Source organism: Caenorhabditis briggsae (assembly GCF_000004555.2).
Source record: "Caenorhabditis briggsae complete genome, chrV, whole genome shotgun sequence".
Taxonomy (NCBI): domain Eukaryota; kingdom Metazoa; phylum Nematoda; class Chromadorea; order Rhabditida; family Rhabditidae; genus Caenorhabditis; species Caenorhabditis briggsae.
The window spans coordinates 9,643,737-9,659,764 of NC_013488.2; the positions used below are offsets into that span (position 1 = coordinate 9,643,737).

Here is a 16,028-nt window from a genome sequence, read left to right on the forward strand (position 1 = left end):
TGGAAATCCAGGACAACCAGGAGCCGATGGAAACCCAGGAGCCCCAGGACAATCCGGAACTCCAGGAGGTGCCGGAGAGAAGGGAATCTGTCCAAAGTACTGCGCTATCGATGGAGGAGTCTTCTTCGAGGACGGAACCCGCCGTTAAGCATTCTTTTTTCATTTCAAATAAATCATTTTCAATTAAAAGTTGTACTACATTTTATAAAAACTTCAGCAAACTCGGATAGCTTCCAAAGTGACTTCAAGAGTATCACCAACAACTACGAATTTAATTGACCTTTTTTCTCACAATTTTTTTTCGATTACGAATAGTTTTCAAAACTACAGATTCGAGACAATGTCCATAGATTGAATGTAAAATTTGTTTCTTTCGTCTCTCCAAAAAGTGGATTCGCACCTAAATGTTCCGTCTATCCATCCAGTTTCCACCGTAGATCTATATCTTGGAAGCTTGAAAAATTTTCAATCTTGATGAGGATCTTTTTATTTTTCCTTTTCCATATTTTTCGGGGGATGTCTTCTTCTTCCTTTCCACCGTCTTTTTTATTGGAACACAAGAAGGACACGATGGTTCCCCGATTTCCTCGTTTTTCATTCAAAGTTCTATTGGTCTTACTGTTTGCTCTTTCTGTATTCATTCTATTCTATTCAGTTGTACGGGATGCATCCCCGGAAGTGTGAGTGAAGGTTACGGTAGTAATTTCAAAATTTATGTAGTTTCAGAATAAAGCATGTAAGACTGAATGGAAAACAGTTTACACATACATTCATTCACTCAGCATATTACTATCCATCATCGAAATCGTATGTCTGATATTCCTATTTCCAGAAGTTATCCTTGATTTTACAGACTTGGAAAAAATGCAGTTGCTCTTGTTACCACCATGAACAAAAGGACGGTTGGAAAGATCACTGACTACAAAATCAAGTTGGTTGGAACTAATAGGACAGCTAAATTCGAAAATCAAGCATGGGTTTCAACGTATAACTTTGAAAACATGTCAAGCATTTTAGAATAAATAATTTGCAGAGAGCACCGACTGTTTGAGAGATGTGATTATCTTCTTATCACAGCGCAATCTAATATGCTGGACAATATGGAAAAGCTGGAGATTGAGGCGGAAGGTGTACTTGTAGAGGTTCCAATCAAAAAACCGGTGATCAATGCTCCGAAGCCAGTCATTTTTTGTGTATCTCCACAATTTGCGGCAGAGCAGTGGCAAACATTCTTGGTTCAGCTTCATGTTTCCAAAAAGTTGGTTCTTCTGAATTTCTTTTCAATTTTTCTTTTTTCAGATATGGGGCACATCTTCATCTCTACATTGTTTCAATGGTTGAATCCTATTTCAATTTGATCCGAGAGTACCAAAAAATGGGATTAGTTTCTATAGAACCATGGCTCACTATCAAATTCCCAGTAACCGATGGTCCTTATCTGGAACCAAATCGTAATGTTGAGCTCCGAAATCAAGCTGCAGCTCACACCGATTGTCTTTTAATGTACAAAGAAGCAGCTAGTTTTGTTGGAATACTGGATATGGATGATATTCTGATTCCAACAAATGCCAACTCTTATTATGAAGAATTCGAAAGAGAATATTCAGGAGACTGGTTGATCAGTGCACTTCACTACGACAAATACGATTACAAAACTATCAAAGTGGGCGATCTTGGTTCTCAATCACTATCTGCCATCGTCAAAAACGCAGAGCGTCTTCCAACGAAGGACACTGGAAAGTCATTCCTCCGACCGGAGAGATTCAATTCAACTTGGAGTCATTGGTCAAGGGCAGCTGAGAAAGTGCCAATTTATTTTGATGAAAACGGAGAAAGATTGAAAGAACCAGTATTCCGAAAATTGAAAACTATCAGTAACAATGGAATGTTCCATTTGAAAAATATGTACTTGAAGTCGTTGGATGAATTGAAAGGAGGGGAAATTCCGTTGAATCCAACTGGTCAGCTGGCTAAAATGATAAGTGATAATCATTTGAATGAAATCGATGAAGACATGAAAAAGTAAAATACAAGATTTATTCTTCATCCAATTTGTTTTCTTTTCAGAATGCTTTCCCTTCCACGTATTGCTCAGCTTGCTGATACATTGCCTCAAGAAGAATTCTACATGCCGATTATTTTCAACTGTTATAATCAGTCATTCTATCACCTTCGAGACACTAATCAAATGAGACCTAACATCCTTTGTGTCAATGCTTACAGTTGTGATCTACCACAAAGAGAAGATATGCCATGCGTTCATTCCGATGCCACGTACCACTCTGGACCTTCTATGTGGCCAATTACTTATCATTTCGCAACGAATGCGTTTTTCTCAAGAGATATTGGGTGCTACCAGTAATTCATTTTTTTGACAAAGCCGGGTACTATTGAATTTGAAATTCACGTCATTGCTTCTTTACAATTAATGTTTTCATATAAAAAGTTAGTCATAACCTGGTCGAGACTTAAAAGAAAACCTGATTGCTACTACAAATTCCAATAAAAATTACTCATCAGTCATCAAACAGTAATTTCGACTTCCAAAATGGTTTCTGAACATATTGCGAAAATCTTGGAGGGCAGAAAAACCATTTGATTTTTTTAGACAACGCTGTCTGAATTGTAATATTGAATATCCCAGATTGACAATATGAGAATATGCTAGATTTGAATGAAAATGATTTATTTGAAATGAAAAAAGAATGCTTAACGGCGGGTTCCGTCCTCGAAGAAGACTCCTCCATCGATAGCGCAGTACTTTGGACAGATTCCCTTCTCTCCGGCACCTCCTGGAGCTCCGGATTGTCCTGGGGCTCCTGGGTTTCCATCGGCTCCTGGTTGTCCTGGATTTCCATTTGGTCCCTTTGGTCCTGGAGCTCCTGGTTGTCCATCGTGTCCTGGTTGTCCTGGGGCTCCTGGTGGTCCTTGTGGTCCTGGGGCTCCTTGTGGTCCTGGTGCTCCTGGAGTGATTGGCTCGGATGGAGCATCTTGTCCTGGCTGTCCTGGGGCTCCTGGAGCTCCTGGGTTTCCGTTTGGTCCAGATGGTCCCTTGTTTCCTGGGGCTCCTGGTTGTCCATCTTGTCCTGGGGATCCTGGGTTTCCGTTGCTTCCAGCATCTCCAGCTGGTCCTGGTGGTCCTGGTGGTCCTGGTGGTCCTTGTGGGCATGGTTGGCATGGTGGTGGGGTGACTGGGTCACATGGTTGCTGTGGTGGGCGTCCTGGGTTTCCTGGGAGTCCTGGTGCTCCTGGCTTTCCTGGACGTCCTGGCTTTCCTGGAGTTCCTGCTGGTCCAGCAGCTCCTGGCAAGCAGCAAGCATCACATCCTCCAGCAGAGGCGGATCCTCCGTTCACTCCAGCATCGTATCCAGCTTGACGGGCGGTTCTGTTGGCGTGTTGGATGCTCTTGAGTTGGTTGACCTCAGACCAGATGTCCTTGGCGGATCCCTAAAATAAAGAATTGAAAAAGGTATCTAATAGGAAAGAAATATTGAAACTTACACGGCAGAATTGAACCTCCTGGTTCATGGTTCTCTTGACATGGTGAACATAGTTGTGCACCATTGGAAGAGTGATGCATACCGAAAGAACGGCAACAACCGAGAAAGCGACAGCCGAATAGGCCACGAAGCGGTAGGCTTTGATGCGTTGCTCAAACTCCATGTCTGAAGAACTGACGGTTTGACAGTCACCAGCCACTTCTTTTATACATTCTCCTCACCCTCGCCTTCGTCACAATATTACACCTTTCTACCGTTGACGCCGCCCGCTGTTCATCCCCCTCCTCCAACTTCTCACTTCTTCTAAATTCTTTTCTTGGCGGTTGGTCGTGTATTGGAAAGTCATATAAGTGCAAGTGAAATTTCTCATTATGACAGACGTCGAAGCAAGTTCACCCATCTTCATTGTGTCTTGTGTATGTTGTGCCATTTGTAATGAAATAGGTATACTGGGTGTCTTGAAGAACATGAAAAAAACAAGCAGGGAGGTATTTTTCGGTGGGAAGAAAAAAAGGAATCAGCTCCAAGGAGGAATGCATGATCCCATTATAGTGGACGGTTGATTAAGCATGAACGTTGGAAATAATAGAGACCGCCATGAGTAACAAATGACATGATCATGTTTCGAAACTCATCCAACCGTGTTTTAACAAAGTAAACGGTTCCTTGTTGAGTTACGTAACCATCAAAAATTCCTCAAATTAATGATCGGTATGGAAGAAAGGTTTCATGGAAGGGATTTCCAAAGTGTTGTAAAGTTACAGCGTTAGTTGAAATACACGTATTTCATGTAGACAATCAAATTTTCACCATTTTTACTGATGAAAGTAGAAAATTCTCTTTTTTACATTTAGAGCTTGATACTTGCTGCTTGCCAGGAGCTGTTGGATCAGCAGAAACCCCAGGTTATATAGCCCCATCAACTGATCTGAAACAAAAGTCTGAACTTCATCTAGCTCTTCTAATATACAGTCATAACAATATACTAATTGTCTGATTCTCACATATTTCCGCTAGACTTGAATACCCATTTTTTACTGTTAAGCATCACCCAATTGGAATACAGTGTTCACAATCTCATGCAGTCGAAACTTCTTCTTTTTTTTCATCCTATTTTTTATGATTATTTCCGAACAACAACCTTGAAGTATTCATCCTTTTGTATTCATCTTTTCAGTGGCCTTCAATGCCATACCAGAAGCTTCTTTTTCTTCTTCCTCATTTTTTTCGTTTTCAAATCCAATTAACCACATCTTCTTCCATTCGGATTCGATACAAAAAGCCGCCCGTTGGCAGGTGTTTAGTCGATTTTTTTGTCGGTTGTATCTGTTGCGTCTTGAGATGAAAACGAAACGACCACAATGAGGAAAATAGAGAGGGGAAATCGAAAAAAAAAGACAAGAAAGGAGATAAATTCAATCTGGGAAGGTCATCTGAAGGTTTGAATGTAGAAGCGAGTAATTAGAAGTTTCTTTTTTTGAATTCAACAAGATCAAACACCAGAAGAAAAAAATAGTTTATTATGTACACAATCAGAATGCATTGTATCGAAATTATTATGGATCATGGAATTGAGGAAAAAATAAAAGAAAAAATAAAAGAAAAAGTGAGGGAAAAAATAAATTCAATGGGAAATGTATGAAAAGTGAACTGAAAGTGATTGATTTCTGAATTTAGAGAGTGTTGAGTTGGGTGATGAGCTCGTCCAAGAACATGATAATCTTGTCCATTGAGCATGGACAATGTGCTTTCTGAAGCTGCTCGAAGGCGTACTTGCGTTTTCCTGTCACATCTTCGATATCTTGGATAACATCGAGATCGATGTCTACGGTCTGAAAAACTTTAAAAGTTGCATACAATTAAACTACCGTATTTCCTCTAATAGAATCCCACCCAAACCTGGAACATAGAGCTTAATCAGCTCGATTTCTATAAAAGATATCAAAATTTTGTCACCTGACAAAATGTTTATCATAACATCACCAATATTTTATCCGTTGACAAAATTTAGATATCTTTTACAGGAATTAAGATTGATTGAGCTCAAATTTGACGGTTTGGGTGGACTTCTATTAGAGGAAATACGGTACACCCGGTTTTCACAAGAAAAATATCCAACAAAAGTCTATCGAGCAAACTTATAAAAAATTCTAGAAGCGACAAAAAATGAAACAAGAGATGCATGTGAACTTTATTAAGAAGTTCGCAGAGTGTACAAATATGTTCTCTTGGCCTTTTTTGCAGAAAATTGAATTTCAAGAAAGAAATGTTTGCAAGGGTCCCACCTACTCAGTTATTCAAAAAAAATAATCAGAAGACAATTCACTTACATTGTTTTCATTTCCATTGAACAATTCGGTGACTTCTGTTTCGATCCAGTTCTCGACCTTCATACGTTTCCGGATCAGTGCCATTTGCTGTTTACCGTATTTCATGGTCAACACTCGGCTACGATCCTCCATTCGCGACTTGGAGTCACCGAAACGAGCATGCTTCTCACCAAACGGCATATTTTGGGATACTGAAAAACAATGGAGAAATCGGATGATGTTAGAAGAAACGAGTAATTGAGTAAGTGGGCACATGAACTATTATCGAATCATTTCTGTGTGCTCTTGATTCAAAAGAGAAAAGAAAAAAGACTTAAACATAGAAAAGATGGAGGAAGAAAAATAGGGAAAACACATCATCTGCGACTTTTCGAGAATTCTAAAATTATGTAAACATAGCTGAAACAACCAAAAACAGATGAAGAGTCAGGAGGATCGACATGCGAAACATCGGGTGTCAAAATGATGATTTTTTGAAAGAACAGGGAAGGTTTGAAATTACCGTATTTCTTCTAATAGGAGCCCACCCAAACTGTCAACTTCAAGCTCAATTATCTCGATTCCTGTGAAAGATATCAAAAATTTGTCAACTGGTAAACTTCTTATCAGAAAGTCACCAATAATTTTTCAATTGATAAATTTTTGATATCTTTCACAGGAATCGAGATAATTGAGCTCAAAGTAGATGGTGTGGGGGATTTCTATTGGAAGAAAACTACGTTAACTATCGGCTAAAATAAAAAAAAAATGTCGGAAGACCGAGTTCAAGAACATCAGAATAACCTCAGTAGTTTTCAGATGATATATTCATAATCAATCTGTACTTTCTGAATAGAAACATCCCATTCGTTTATAAAGAGTTCTTTTCAGAAAAGGGCACGTCACCCGGACCAGACACCTAACCTCACACGGCGATTTAACTCAAAACCCAGAACCAAAACATATCGAAAAGTGAATAGAAAAGAAAGAGCGAAACGATCAATGTATGCAAAATTATGTGGAAAGGAAAGGTGTGTTCGGTGGTCTCCATCCTCTTTCATTCGCCTATTTGTTCATAAGATTCACTCCTCCTTTTTTTGTGATGGTTTTGTCGGGTTTTCGCCGGTTTAGGTTCTTCTTCACAGTTTCCTCATTTTGCCTCATTTCATTTCGATTGATGGAATGAGAACGATCAGAAATTTCTGTTACCAACCGTTTTCTTGTTTCTGTTTTTCAGATATAAAAATTTTTTTGAGAATCAACGGGATACGTCGAAAGAAGAGGAGGAGGAGAAGAAGGAGCTCCCCATTTTTTATAGCTGAACACAAAAAAAACTGAAAAACAACACAAAAAAATGTATTTGAGAATATATATTCGACATTTTGTCGTCGGGGGCCCCGTCAATTCGTTTTCGTCTGATTCACCGATAGACGACGACGGGCGAATGAAGACATTCAACACAAAAATGGGTGGCTCCAAACATGTAACATATACGTGGGAAAGGGAGAAAATGGGGTGAAAGAGAAGAAGCGGAAAAACGACCATTAATTAAACATTGTTCAATTTTTTGGTGGGAAGTGGGGACCCGGCTTTTGAAGAATAAAACGCCCACGGATGACGAAAAAGGTTAAGGAAAACTAAAGAAATGTCCATGTGATTAGATCTCGAAGATATTTTCAGAAGTTCAGAGAAAACTGACATTACAGAGGAAGAAAAGAGTTCAGTGTAATCTATAGCATTTCTCAGAGAGAAAGTTGAAATTTAATTGAGAAACCACCTGCCGTTTCACTAGTTGATCTGACTTGGATCTCTGCTCCTTTCTATTTTTATTTTTAATTTACTTTCTCTCAGTTACATTTAACTTCTAGGTCTAAAAAGTATATATGAATAGGCTTCAACTGAAAAATGAGTTTCTTTGATTTCCAGGAACTTATTGGAATATATTTGCCAAAAAGCCAAAAAGCGGAAGCTGGAGATGAGATTGAATAGAAATAGCCCAAATAGATCTCAAAATAGAAGGGCAGATGCAGGACTGCAGGAGTGGGAGGAGGTTGAAGAAAAATAGAGGATCATCAATTGTCCTTGTCGTCCTTCTCGACAAAGAAGACGTCACAAAGTCTCTCTCAGGAGTAGTGGGACCATCAAATCTCGAGTTGAAAAAAAATAGAAGAAGAAGAAGAAGTATGAGAAAACGAGGGATGTCTCTGATTGAAACTTTGGGCGACAAAGAAGGATGGAGGAAGTGTACGTCTTCCTTTTTGCCGTCTTTACTCAACGTTTTTTCTCGCTTGGCGACTTCTCAGCTGATGCTTTTTGAGCCTTTTTGAGTAGTGTCGGATCTTGTCGGATAAAGTCAGTTAGCTGGAAATAATTGGTGAACTGGAACCAGCTTTTGCAGAGAGAAAAGTGTGATAGGTGGACCCTATCATTAGAGCATCAGAAGAAGCCTATCATCAAAGCCAATTTCAAAATGGAACCAAAATAGGAACCGCCCAGATCGTAAACCTTCAGAAACTCTAACAGAGATAGAAAAAGAAAAATGGTGTCGAAAAAGAAACATGGTGGTGTCTACCATTTTAGAATGATCGAAAAACTGTAACCTATAAAAAAGAATTCACAAACACAATAGGAGCAAATTCATAGGAAAAAAAACACAGTTTATGACGTTCAACTTGAAACACCATTTCGAGAGAAAACGTCAGAGATGCAAAGTGACATGAAAAAAGAAAGGGCAGAGACAGATGATTCATGATATGAACGCATCACGTTTACTTTTACTTTTAGGCTCCAAAACTAGTGGGGACGCATTGGAATGATAAGACTTTCGAGTGGTGCGAAAATTGATTATGATTAGGAAATAGTTAGAGTTTGTTTTGAAATATCGTAAAACCTAGAAGGGACCCTTTAATAGAAGGGTTCTTTTAATAGAAGGACCTTCCCAGAGATTCTTGGAAAAATAGAAAGGCCCCTGTTATAGGAGAGCATCTTCGAAATGTGTCTTTTGAAAAAAAAATTCCGTCCGTTTTTGGTGAAAAAATATTTCTGAAATTTCCTTATTTTACAGAAAATTGTTGAAACACTCTCTTTTTTGTTAACAAAATTGCTTAGTTTTGGTAGAGTTGACTATTCATTTTTAAATGAAAAATTTCGAGAAAAATGGCTGGAAAAATAGAAGGGCCCCCTGCAATAGAAGGGCCCTCCGAGAGGGGCTCGGAACAAAAGAATGATCGGCCCTTCTGATACAGGTTTTACGGTATCTTGTTGATCAATTAAGAATTATAAGTTTTGATAATTCTCCTAAAACTATATAATCAAGTCTGAAAACGAGAATTGATTACAAGATAAAACAAGTAACTTATAAGTTTTGAAAAAGAATTGTTGGTACAAACTTTTTTGACCTCAAAAACAGTGACCATTGTGTAATCCACAAGTAGGTTTACAATAGGAGGTTTAAAACTGACGTCTGTACACCTGTATTCATAGCATATACTGAAGGTCATCTCCAAAGCATCTGCCCATTTTTTTTTGAGGTATTTTCTGAATTGTTTGTCCAGGAAAAAACAACAAGCTGGACCTTTACTCGTTTGAAATGAATGCAACAGAGCAACAAAATGAGAATTTAGAGATACAAGAGAGCAAGAAAAGCAAAAGGAAACACGAGATGAATGAGATGAGCAATGATCCCAGGGGCATTTATTGAGGTTTAATTGAATTGTGACTTCACATCCGCCGTCCCTTCATTCATGTCTCGTCTTGCTCGTGGAACCGTGACTGGGTGGACAAATGAAGTGAGGAGCATCTTCCTCTTCATCATTTTCTTTTTTGGGCACTGCTCGTTTTTTTTTGGTCAGAATCAAAACCAGAAACGTTCAGTTAGTTCCACGCCCACTAGAAATGATTGAAGGGATGGGATTCGTCAGGGCTCATTTGGTATTAGAAAAACGGGAAGGAGGCGGAAAGGAAAAAGGAAGGAAACATAGTGTTTTAGATTCAGGTGAATGAAAAAAGAGCCACAGAGGGAGACAAAGCTTTTAGGAGTTCGGTCCGGTGTTTTTATTTCTGATGGATTGTTGTTTTCATCTTCAACAAACGGCTGCTCTTCGATTCAAGTTTTTCTTCTTGCTTAACAATCTGATTTAATTTACAGACTCTTCAAAAAGCTGGAGGGAAGTAAAAATAAAGGAAAGCAGCAACTTGCTGGCGAAAACAAATCGATAATACAGAACCGATACATTTCTCAAATATTGACATACATATTTCTTAGCGCCCTTGAGACTTTTTGGAAAAGAATGGCGAGAAAATAGGGATGAGAAAGAGAAGAAAAGGTGAATTGGAAACATAAAAAATTGTAAACAAGATTCGAAACTTAGAACCCGAATTTTCCATTTTTTTGCAGGCCCAAATAATCGTTGCTTTTCTGGTTTGTGAAAGTTAGTTATATCTAATTCATTGCTCCTAAGTGAAACCGAGTTCACATCACTTTCTGAAAGAGAATATTCAGGTTAACGAACACATTTGCTAAGAAATTCCAAAATCGTTTCAGATCTATGAATACTATGCCAACATTCTCGTCTGAAAAAAAGAAAATGGAGTAAGATAAGCTTTCGAAGCTGGAAAAAGAAGAATGGGATTACACTGACCAGTGCACATCTCCAGAGAAACAAAAATGTTATTATTAGCTGAAATCCTACTTTTTTTCATTCAATCGAATTTTTTTCTTTTTTTTCCGCAAATGACGATCAACAACATATCCGTAAAACCTGTAGTAGAAGGGCCCCCACACTGTCCAGTTTGGGCTCAATTATCTCAACTCCTCTACAAGATACCAAAAATGTGTCAACCGGCAGAAGATTTTTGACATTATGATAAACTATTCATCAGTTGGCAACTTTTTTTATATTTTTGACAGGAACCAAGATAAATTGGCTCAAATTTAAAAGTTAGGCCTCCTTCTATTACAGGTTTTATAGTAATTATATTTGAGTATCATCAGTGAATTTTTTAAACAATGTTTTATGGATTAGCAATCTGAAAATCTTATTGGAAACTTGGTAGTTTTTTTTCAACGATAGTTTGTGTTGTTTTTAACGCTGTTCCTTTTGTTGGTTTTTTTTTGAAGACACAATATTCATAAGACAAATGGAAGAAAAGATTTTGAAAAACTTCTGAGATTCATGTGGAAGCTGGAAAGCGGTTTAGAAGACATTGGAAGACGCGGAAGACCAATCACACTTTGACGACCATTTTCTCGTGAATATCCAAAGTTCCGACAACCTGAATTCAAGATTTTTGAAATTTTAAATCTGAAATTAAAGACGAGACAATTTCGAAAACCAACAAACAAAAAATCACAATGGAAGGTTTTTTTTGAAGTTAAAATGATCAGAAGACAATAAAAAACATCAAAACTTGGTTAATAGAACTCACAAAAGATGAGAGAACATTGACTAGAATGACGACGTGTGGGAAGAAAAGCTTTTTTTGTTGAAATGGGGGATTTTAACTAAATAAATATATAGATGTGTGGATGTTTTCAGCATAGATCAAATAGCGAGAAAGGACAGAAAGAGAGACAGGGAATTTTGAAAAATGACGGGATCATGTACAGGTGACGGATCTACAGGGAAGAAAAAGAAGAAGAAAGAGAAATCAGGGATGAAATTAAGAAACGGGATGGACTAGAAAGGGGCCATATGGTTTTGAACGAAAAAGCGGGTTAAAGCTGAGATGGGTCATGGTGTCCGGAGTTAGATGTTCTCGAGGACCATCTTCTTGTGCACTTCGGTGTGCTCAACAACCTGAAGATGGTTTGTGTTAGGTTAGAGTCAAAAAACTTCACGCGTTAGTGAAGCTCACTTCACTTTCACTTCACTTCAATAAAAAAAAAGAAAGCAACAAAAGAAGCACAATACTTACATCACAGAACTCCTGGAACGAGATCTTGCCATCTCCGTCCTTGTCGTGGAAGAGAATCGTTTTGTCGACGATTTGCTGGAGTTGCGAGTCCTTCAAGTTGTTTCCTACCATCATTTTGAGCACCTGCAAAAGCCTCCAAATTCAATAAATTACATCTATAAGATTTCCAACGTCACCATAATTCGTGACTAAAAAAGTACAGCCGACAATTCTAATTAGGTTTTCAAAATCACGAGTATACCCTATTGAGCTGGCTTAGACCTCAGCATACAAAATATAATCTTCTCTCTTTCTTCTTGTGTTGCGTGATATTGGACATACTAATACCCACCTGGAAGAGCTCTCCGTTTGAGATGAATCCATCACGATCCATGTCATAGATGCGGAAAGCGAACTTGAGCTTCGTGTTCTTGTCACCTTTCACACTGAACTGCGAGATTCCTTGGATGAACTCTGAAAAAAATTTAGATTTGAAGTCTCATTTAAAAATGGATTTCTACCTCGGAAGTCGACTTCTCCGTTACCATCCTCATCGAAAATATCGATGACTCTTTGAACCAATGGGTTCTGTTGCAACTCAGGCAACGACATGAACTCCTCAACGGACAACGATCCCGATCCGTCGACGTCAAGTTTCTTGAAGCGACGGGTGAGACGACGCAACTCGTAGGCATCGACTGGAAAGAAAATGTTGAGAAACAATTAACTTAGAAAAAAAATGTAAACTCACAGTTGCTGCACATCTCCATCGGAAGTGAGGCGTCGGCTCCCTGTAAGAATGGAAAAATGAGAAAATATATGGCATGTATTTGAAGTATTTGAACAGCACAGTTTTCGGTTGGGGAGGCGGGATAAATAGTGGTTTAAGTAAATAAACTACTTACCATTTTTGATCAGTTGTTTTTGAAGAGAGTTCAGCCGAACGAACTGGTTTCTGAAAAATGAATCAAATAATATCAGAAGTTGGACTGTTTGAATTGGGAAAAGAGAAGAAGAAGGTGAGAATGAGATCAAGATGAAAAAAAAAATAAAAAAAGGAAAGCAATGCCAAATCCATGACACTAATTCGTGAGCTAGAAAGCGACGGCGACGGCGTTTTTCCTCTGCTCGTGGAGTCGTGATCGACATGGCAAAAACGACGCCGAGAAGGCAAAAGAAGAAGAAGAGAAACAGCAGGTTTGAATGAGAAATTGATAAGTATGAAAAGAAATAAAACGCAGAAATGAGAGACTTCAGATGTCGCTTCGGAGGAAGAGAGTGCGGCAGAAGAAGAGAGCGTTTGAAAAGATTGGTCATATGAAAGAGAAACCAGTGGAGAGCCGCAGAGAAAGAAAGCGGGCGACGATCAATAGGCGGCTCCTGGAGGCCACCCCCGCCGCGGCGTCTCTCCTGAATACGCAATATTTTTCCGGCTGACTGGTCTTTCGGCTCAAAAGAGCTCGCGAGAAGAGGACGGGCGGAGAATAATTACGAACTCTATGCAGGCGCAACGTCCTGGAAGATGATGAAGAAAAAAAAGAATAAGAAAGAAGATCTGGGAAAGATTGAAAAGAATCGATGGAGTTTTTTATTAGGTGGATAGCTATAGAATTGGTTGGCTAAAAAGCCTTTTAAAAATTAATAACTGAGAAGGATACGAGAAAGGAAAAAGAGAAAAAAAGGAGAGAAGAGAAAGAGACGTATTATTAAATGGAGTGGAGACAACAAAGAGATTTATTTCCGTTTTTGAGAAGATGGAAAATAGGATAAAAATGAATTATAAGAAACATAACCTAGTCGGAGGGATCTCTAACGAATTGAAAGTCAAAAATCAATTCTGTGCAAAACTTCTTCCCCACAATAAATATCAGAACTAAAATCTGGCTATATTTTTTTGGGAATGCTTCAGAACATACGCCAATCAAATCCCTACTTACTTGATTGAAATGGCGAAACTCATTTTTATTATTTTCAGGTGTTATAAGTACCTGGGCGGATGTTGAGTTGATTGGAAAGCATATATGAAAACGGAGAGAGATTTCGCAGCACATTTTCAGGTGTATACGGATTGAGTTGATTGAAAAAATTTATTAAATAAAAGTATTGGATTGGTTGGATAACAGTGATAAACAGGTTTCGGAGAATGGATTACACAACACAGTTGAGTTATTGAAAGTTTGAGAAACCACACACGATAAGAAAACTGGAAAATCAGAAAATCTTAAAAAATGGCCTTCTAATTGTCAACTTTGAGTAATTTTTTCTCGATTCCTGTCAAAGATAAAGGGACGTCATAAATTATGTCCCTGTTACGGTCCTTCACCTCCAGATGGTCCTATTGTCTTGTACGTTTTCTATGTCTTCACCTGTCAGCGTCCACGTAGCCGAGAGGATAATGTGTGCGGTTGTCGGACCATCAGGGGAATGGAAGGAACGAGTTCGATTCTCCCGGTGGTTTTCGACTGATGACGTGAGGAGGACCCCTCACGTCTCCACCGCATACTGTTAAGGCACGGTGGACGTCGCTGGAGGACCAGCAACAAAGGAACAAACGAAGGAACGAACAAAGGAAGGAGCAAGGGAATAGAAATGATAATTGATAATGTTCTGAATTGTGTGTTAAATGAATAAACAATTTTTTTTCCGAATTAAACAATCAGCGGTTTTTCCTCTAATAGACCGGCATAGACGACAAGTTTCTGTGTGTTCAATTATCTTATTTTCAGTCCAATTTACAACACAAACCTTTTTGGGAATTTAAAAATTTGAGATCATCAATTAAATCGGTAGGTCTGAAATAATATAGTACTCGTTTTTTTGTTGTGAATTCAAAGTCCCCTCAGCAATTGCCAGGTAATGGGTCTGAAGCCTCAACTTCCGAACACTGAAAACTATTTGTTTTTCTTGTACGTCTTGTACACCTTCACCTGTCAACGTTCACTTAGTTGATAGTGAGTGGATTGTACTGATTTCCAGACATTCTCCGATCTGATACCTCTTGAAAAGAGTCGAACCCTCATAATTGATAACCCTTACTATTAGACATACACGGACCCGAAAGCTTTGAAAAATCATTGAACTCTCCCTGAACCAAAGACTAACCTCTTGACTAATTCAAACGAGAAATGTGTGAAATCGCATCATCATCAGATAAGAATTTAGGTCTTCTAATTTTTCCTGCTCTCCCATCTCGTCTCTGGGGATGTTTGATTCCGGGAAGTTTGTGTTATGTACGTGTGAGTGACCATTTTAAGTGATCATACATTCATCTATCCTGCCAATTGTTTCAAAAAGTGTGGTTTTCACAGCTTCCTGCCAAACTTCCAAAATTCTGACCCATCCTTTCATCCTTGTTGTCGGCTTGTTCAAAATTCATATTTTCGGAATGTTGCCAATTTTTGACAGCTTTTGAAAACATTCCCCAAAAACCGTCCCATGGGTGTGGTTTGCCTTTTTTCAGTTGAACCCAATAAAGCTCGTTTAACTTTTTTTGGGTTCTCCGAGTTGGTGGGTCAAGAATCTTGCCATCAAAAACTGCTTGTAACACGATCTCTGCCTACATACATATACTCATATACACAACCTCATGCATGTGTGTGTGCCAACCAATTATTTCAGTGTGGATAAATCAAAAATTCCCAAAAGAATTGGTAACCAGAGACTTTCTACACTGCTTTCTTTTTTTTTTAGTTCTTTTTTCTTCAACTCCCTTTTCAGAAGTGGACTTTGGAACCAAGAAGTTCTGCTCACCTATTGGGGTCAGACAATAGACCTTATTGAATTTTGAGGGACGCCAGCAGCTTACCTTTTGCCTTTAGCTTCTTCTCCCTACTTTTTTCCGGACGTCTTCAAGAATTTTTTCTTTTCCTTCTGTTTTTTAGCCTCTTTTTTGAACCATGTCGTCATGAGAGATAGCTCTAATCGGATGTGACATTCTTTATGGGTATAGAAGGAGGGTATCCATCCTCTTCTAGTGTATTTCTCTAATTCAATTTCGAAAAAGTCTCCGCGCTCTTAATCAATTAGGCGGTCAAACGTCACTCTTCTTCTTCTTCTTCTTCTTCTTCTTCTTCTTCTTCTTCTTCTTCTTCTTCTTCTTCTTCTTCTTCTTCTTCTTCTTCTTTTTCTTCTTCTTCTTCTTCTTCTTCTTCTTCTTCTTCTTCTTCTTCTTCTTCTTCTTCTTCTTTTTCTTCTTCTTCTTCTTCTTCTTCTTCTTCTTCTTCTTCTTCTTCTTCTTCTTCTTCTTCTTCTTCTTCTTCTTCTTCTTCTTCTTCTTCTTCTTCTTCTTCTTCTTCTTCTTCTTCTTCTTCTTCTTCTTCTTCGG

General features: G+C 38.5%; 7 protein-coding genes across 7 annotated transcripts in view; 3 read left to right on the top strand and 4 right to left on the bottom strand.

Annotated features, from left to right (window-relative positions):
• Window positions 1-148, top strand: part of CBG23187 — a gene marked incomplete at both ends in the record, with an annotated part of 930 nt that extends 782 nt beyond the window's left edge. The window contains one exon of the mRNA XM_002636466.1: window positions 1-148. This exon is cut by the window's left edge and continues 566 nt beyond it. Coding sequence (XP_002636512.1) covers window positions 1-148 — 148 coding nt within the window.
• Window positions 149-570: 422 nt separating this feature from the next.
• On the top strand, window positions 571-2,362 carry CBG23186 (the record flags this gene model as incomplete). Its single annotated transcript, XM_045237527.1, has 6 exons — window positions 571-680; window positions 727-807; window positions 854-1,003; window positions 1,034-1,258; window positions 1,300-2,022; window positions 2,068-2,362. The coding sequence occupies 6 exons, from the start codon at window positions 571-573 to the stop codon at window positions 2,360-2,362; spliced, it is 1,584 nt and encodes a 527-aa protein (XP_045097818.1).
• Window positions 2,363-2,709: 347 nt separating this feature from the next.
• On the bottom strand, window positions 2,710-3,663 carry CBG23185 (the record flags this gene model as incomplete). The annotated part of the gene is made up of 2 exons (XM_002636464.1): window positions 2,710-3,447; window positions 3,502-3,663. 2 exons carry the CDS (start codon window positions 3,661-3,663, stop codon window positions 2,710-2,712), a joined length of 900 nt encoding a protein of 299 aa, XP_002636510.1.
• A 1,510-nt stretch (window positions 3,664-5,173) lies between these two features.
• CBG23184 lies at window positions 5,174-6,010 on the bottom strand (the record flags this gene model as incomplete). Its single annotated transcript, XM_002636463.1, has 2 exons — window positions 5,174-5,332; window positions 5,831-6,010. The coding sequence occupies 2 exons, from the start codon at window positions 6,008-6,010 to the stop codon at window positions 5,174-5,176; spliced, it is 339 nt and encodes a 112-aa protein (XP_002636509.1).
• A 5,546-nt stretch (window positions 6,011-11,556) lies between these two features.
• Window positions 11,557-12,612, bottom strand: Cbr-cnb-1 (the record flags this gene model as incomplete). Its single annotated transcript, XM_002636462.1, has 6 exons — window positions 11,557-11,607; window positions 11,726-11,848; window positions 12,057-12,178; window positions 12,226-12,402; window positions 12,456-12,495; window positions 12,610-12,612. 6 exons carry the CDS (start codon window positions 12,610-12,612, stop codon window positions 11,557-11,559), a joined length of 516 nt encoding a protein of 171 aa, XP_002636508.1.
• Window positions 12,613-14,033: 1,421 nt separating this feature from the next.
• CBG23182 lies at window positions 14,034-15,484 on the top strand (the record flags this gene model as incomplete). The annotated part of the gene is made up of 2 exons (XM_002636461.1): window positions 14,034-14,174; window positions 15,422-15,484. The coding sequence occupies 2 exons, from the start codon at window positions 14,034-14,036 to the stop codon at window positions 15,482-15,484; spliced, it is 204 nt and encodes a 67-aa protein (XP_002636507.1).
• Window positions 15,485-15,734: 250 nt separating this feature from the next.
• CBG23181 overlaps window positions 15,735-16,028 on the bottom strand; it is a gene marked incomplete at both ends in the record, with an annotated part of 3,694 nt that continues 3,400 nt past the window's right edge. The window contains one exon of the mRNA XM_002636460.1: window positions 15,735-16,022. Within this exon, the coding sequence (XP_002636506.1) occupies window positions 15,735-16,022 (288 nt within the window). The remainder of the gene's footprint in view (window positions 16,023-16,028) is intronic.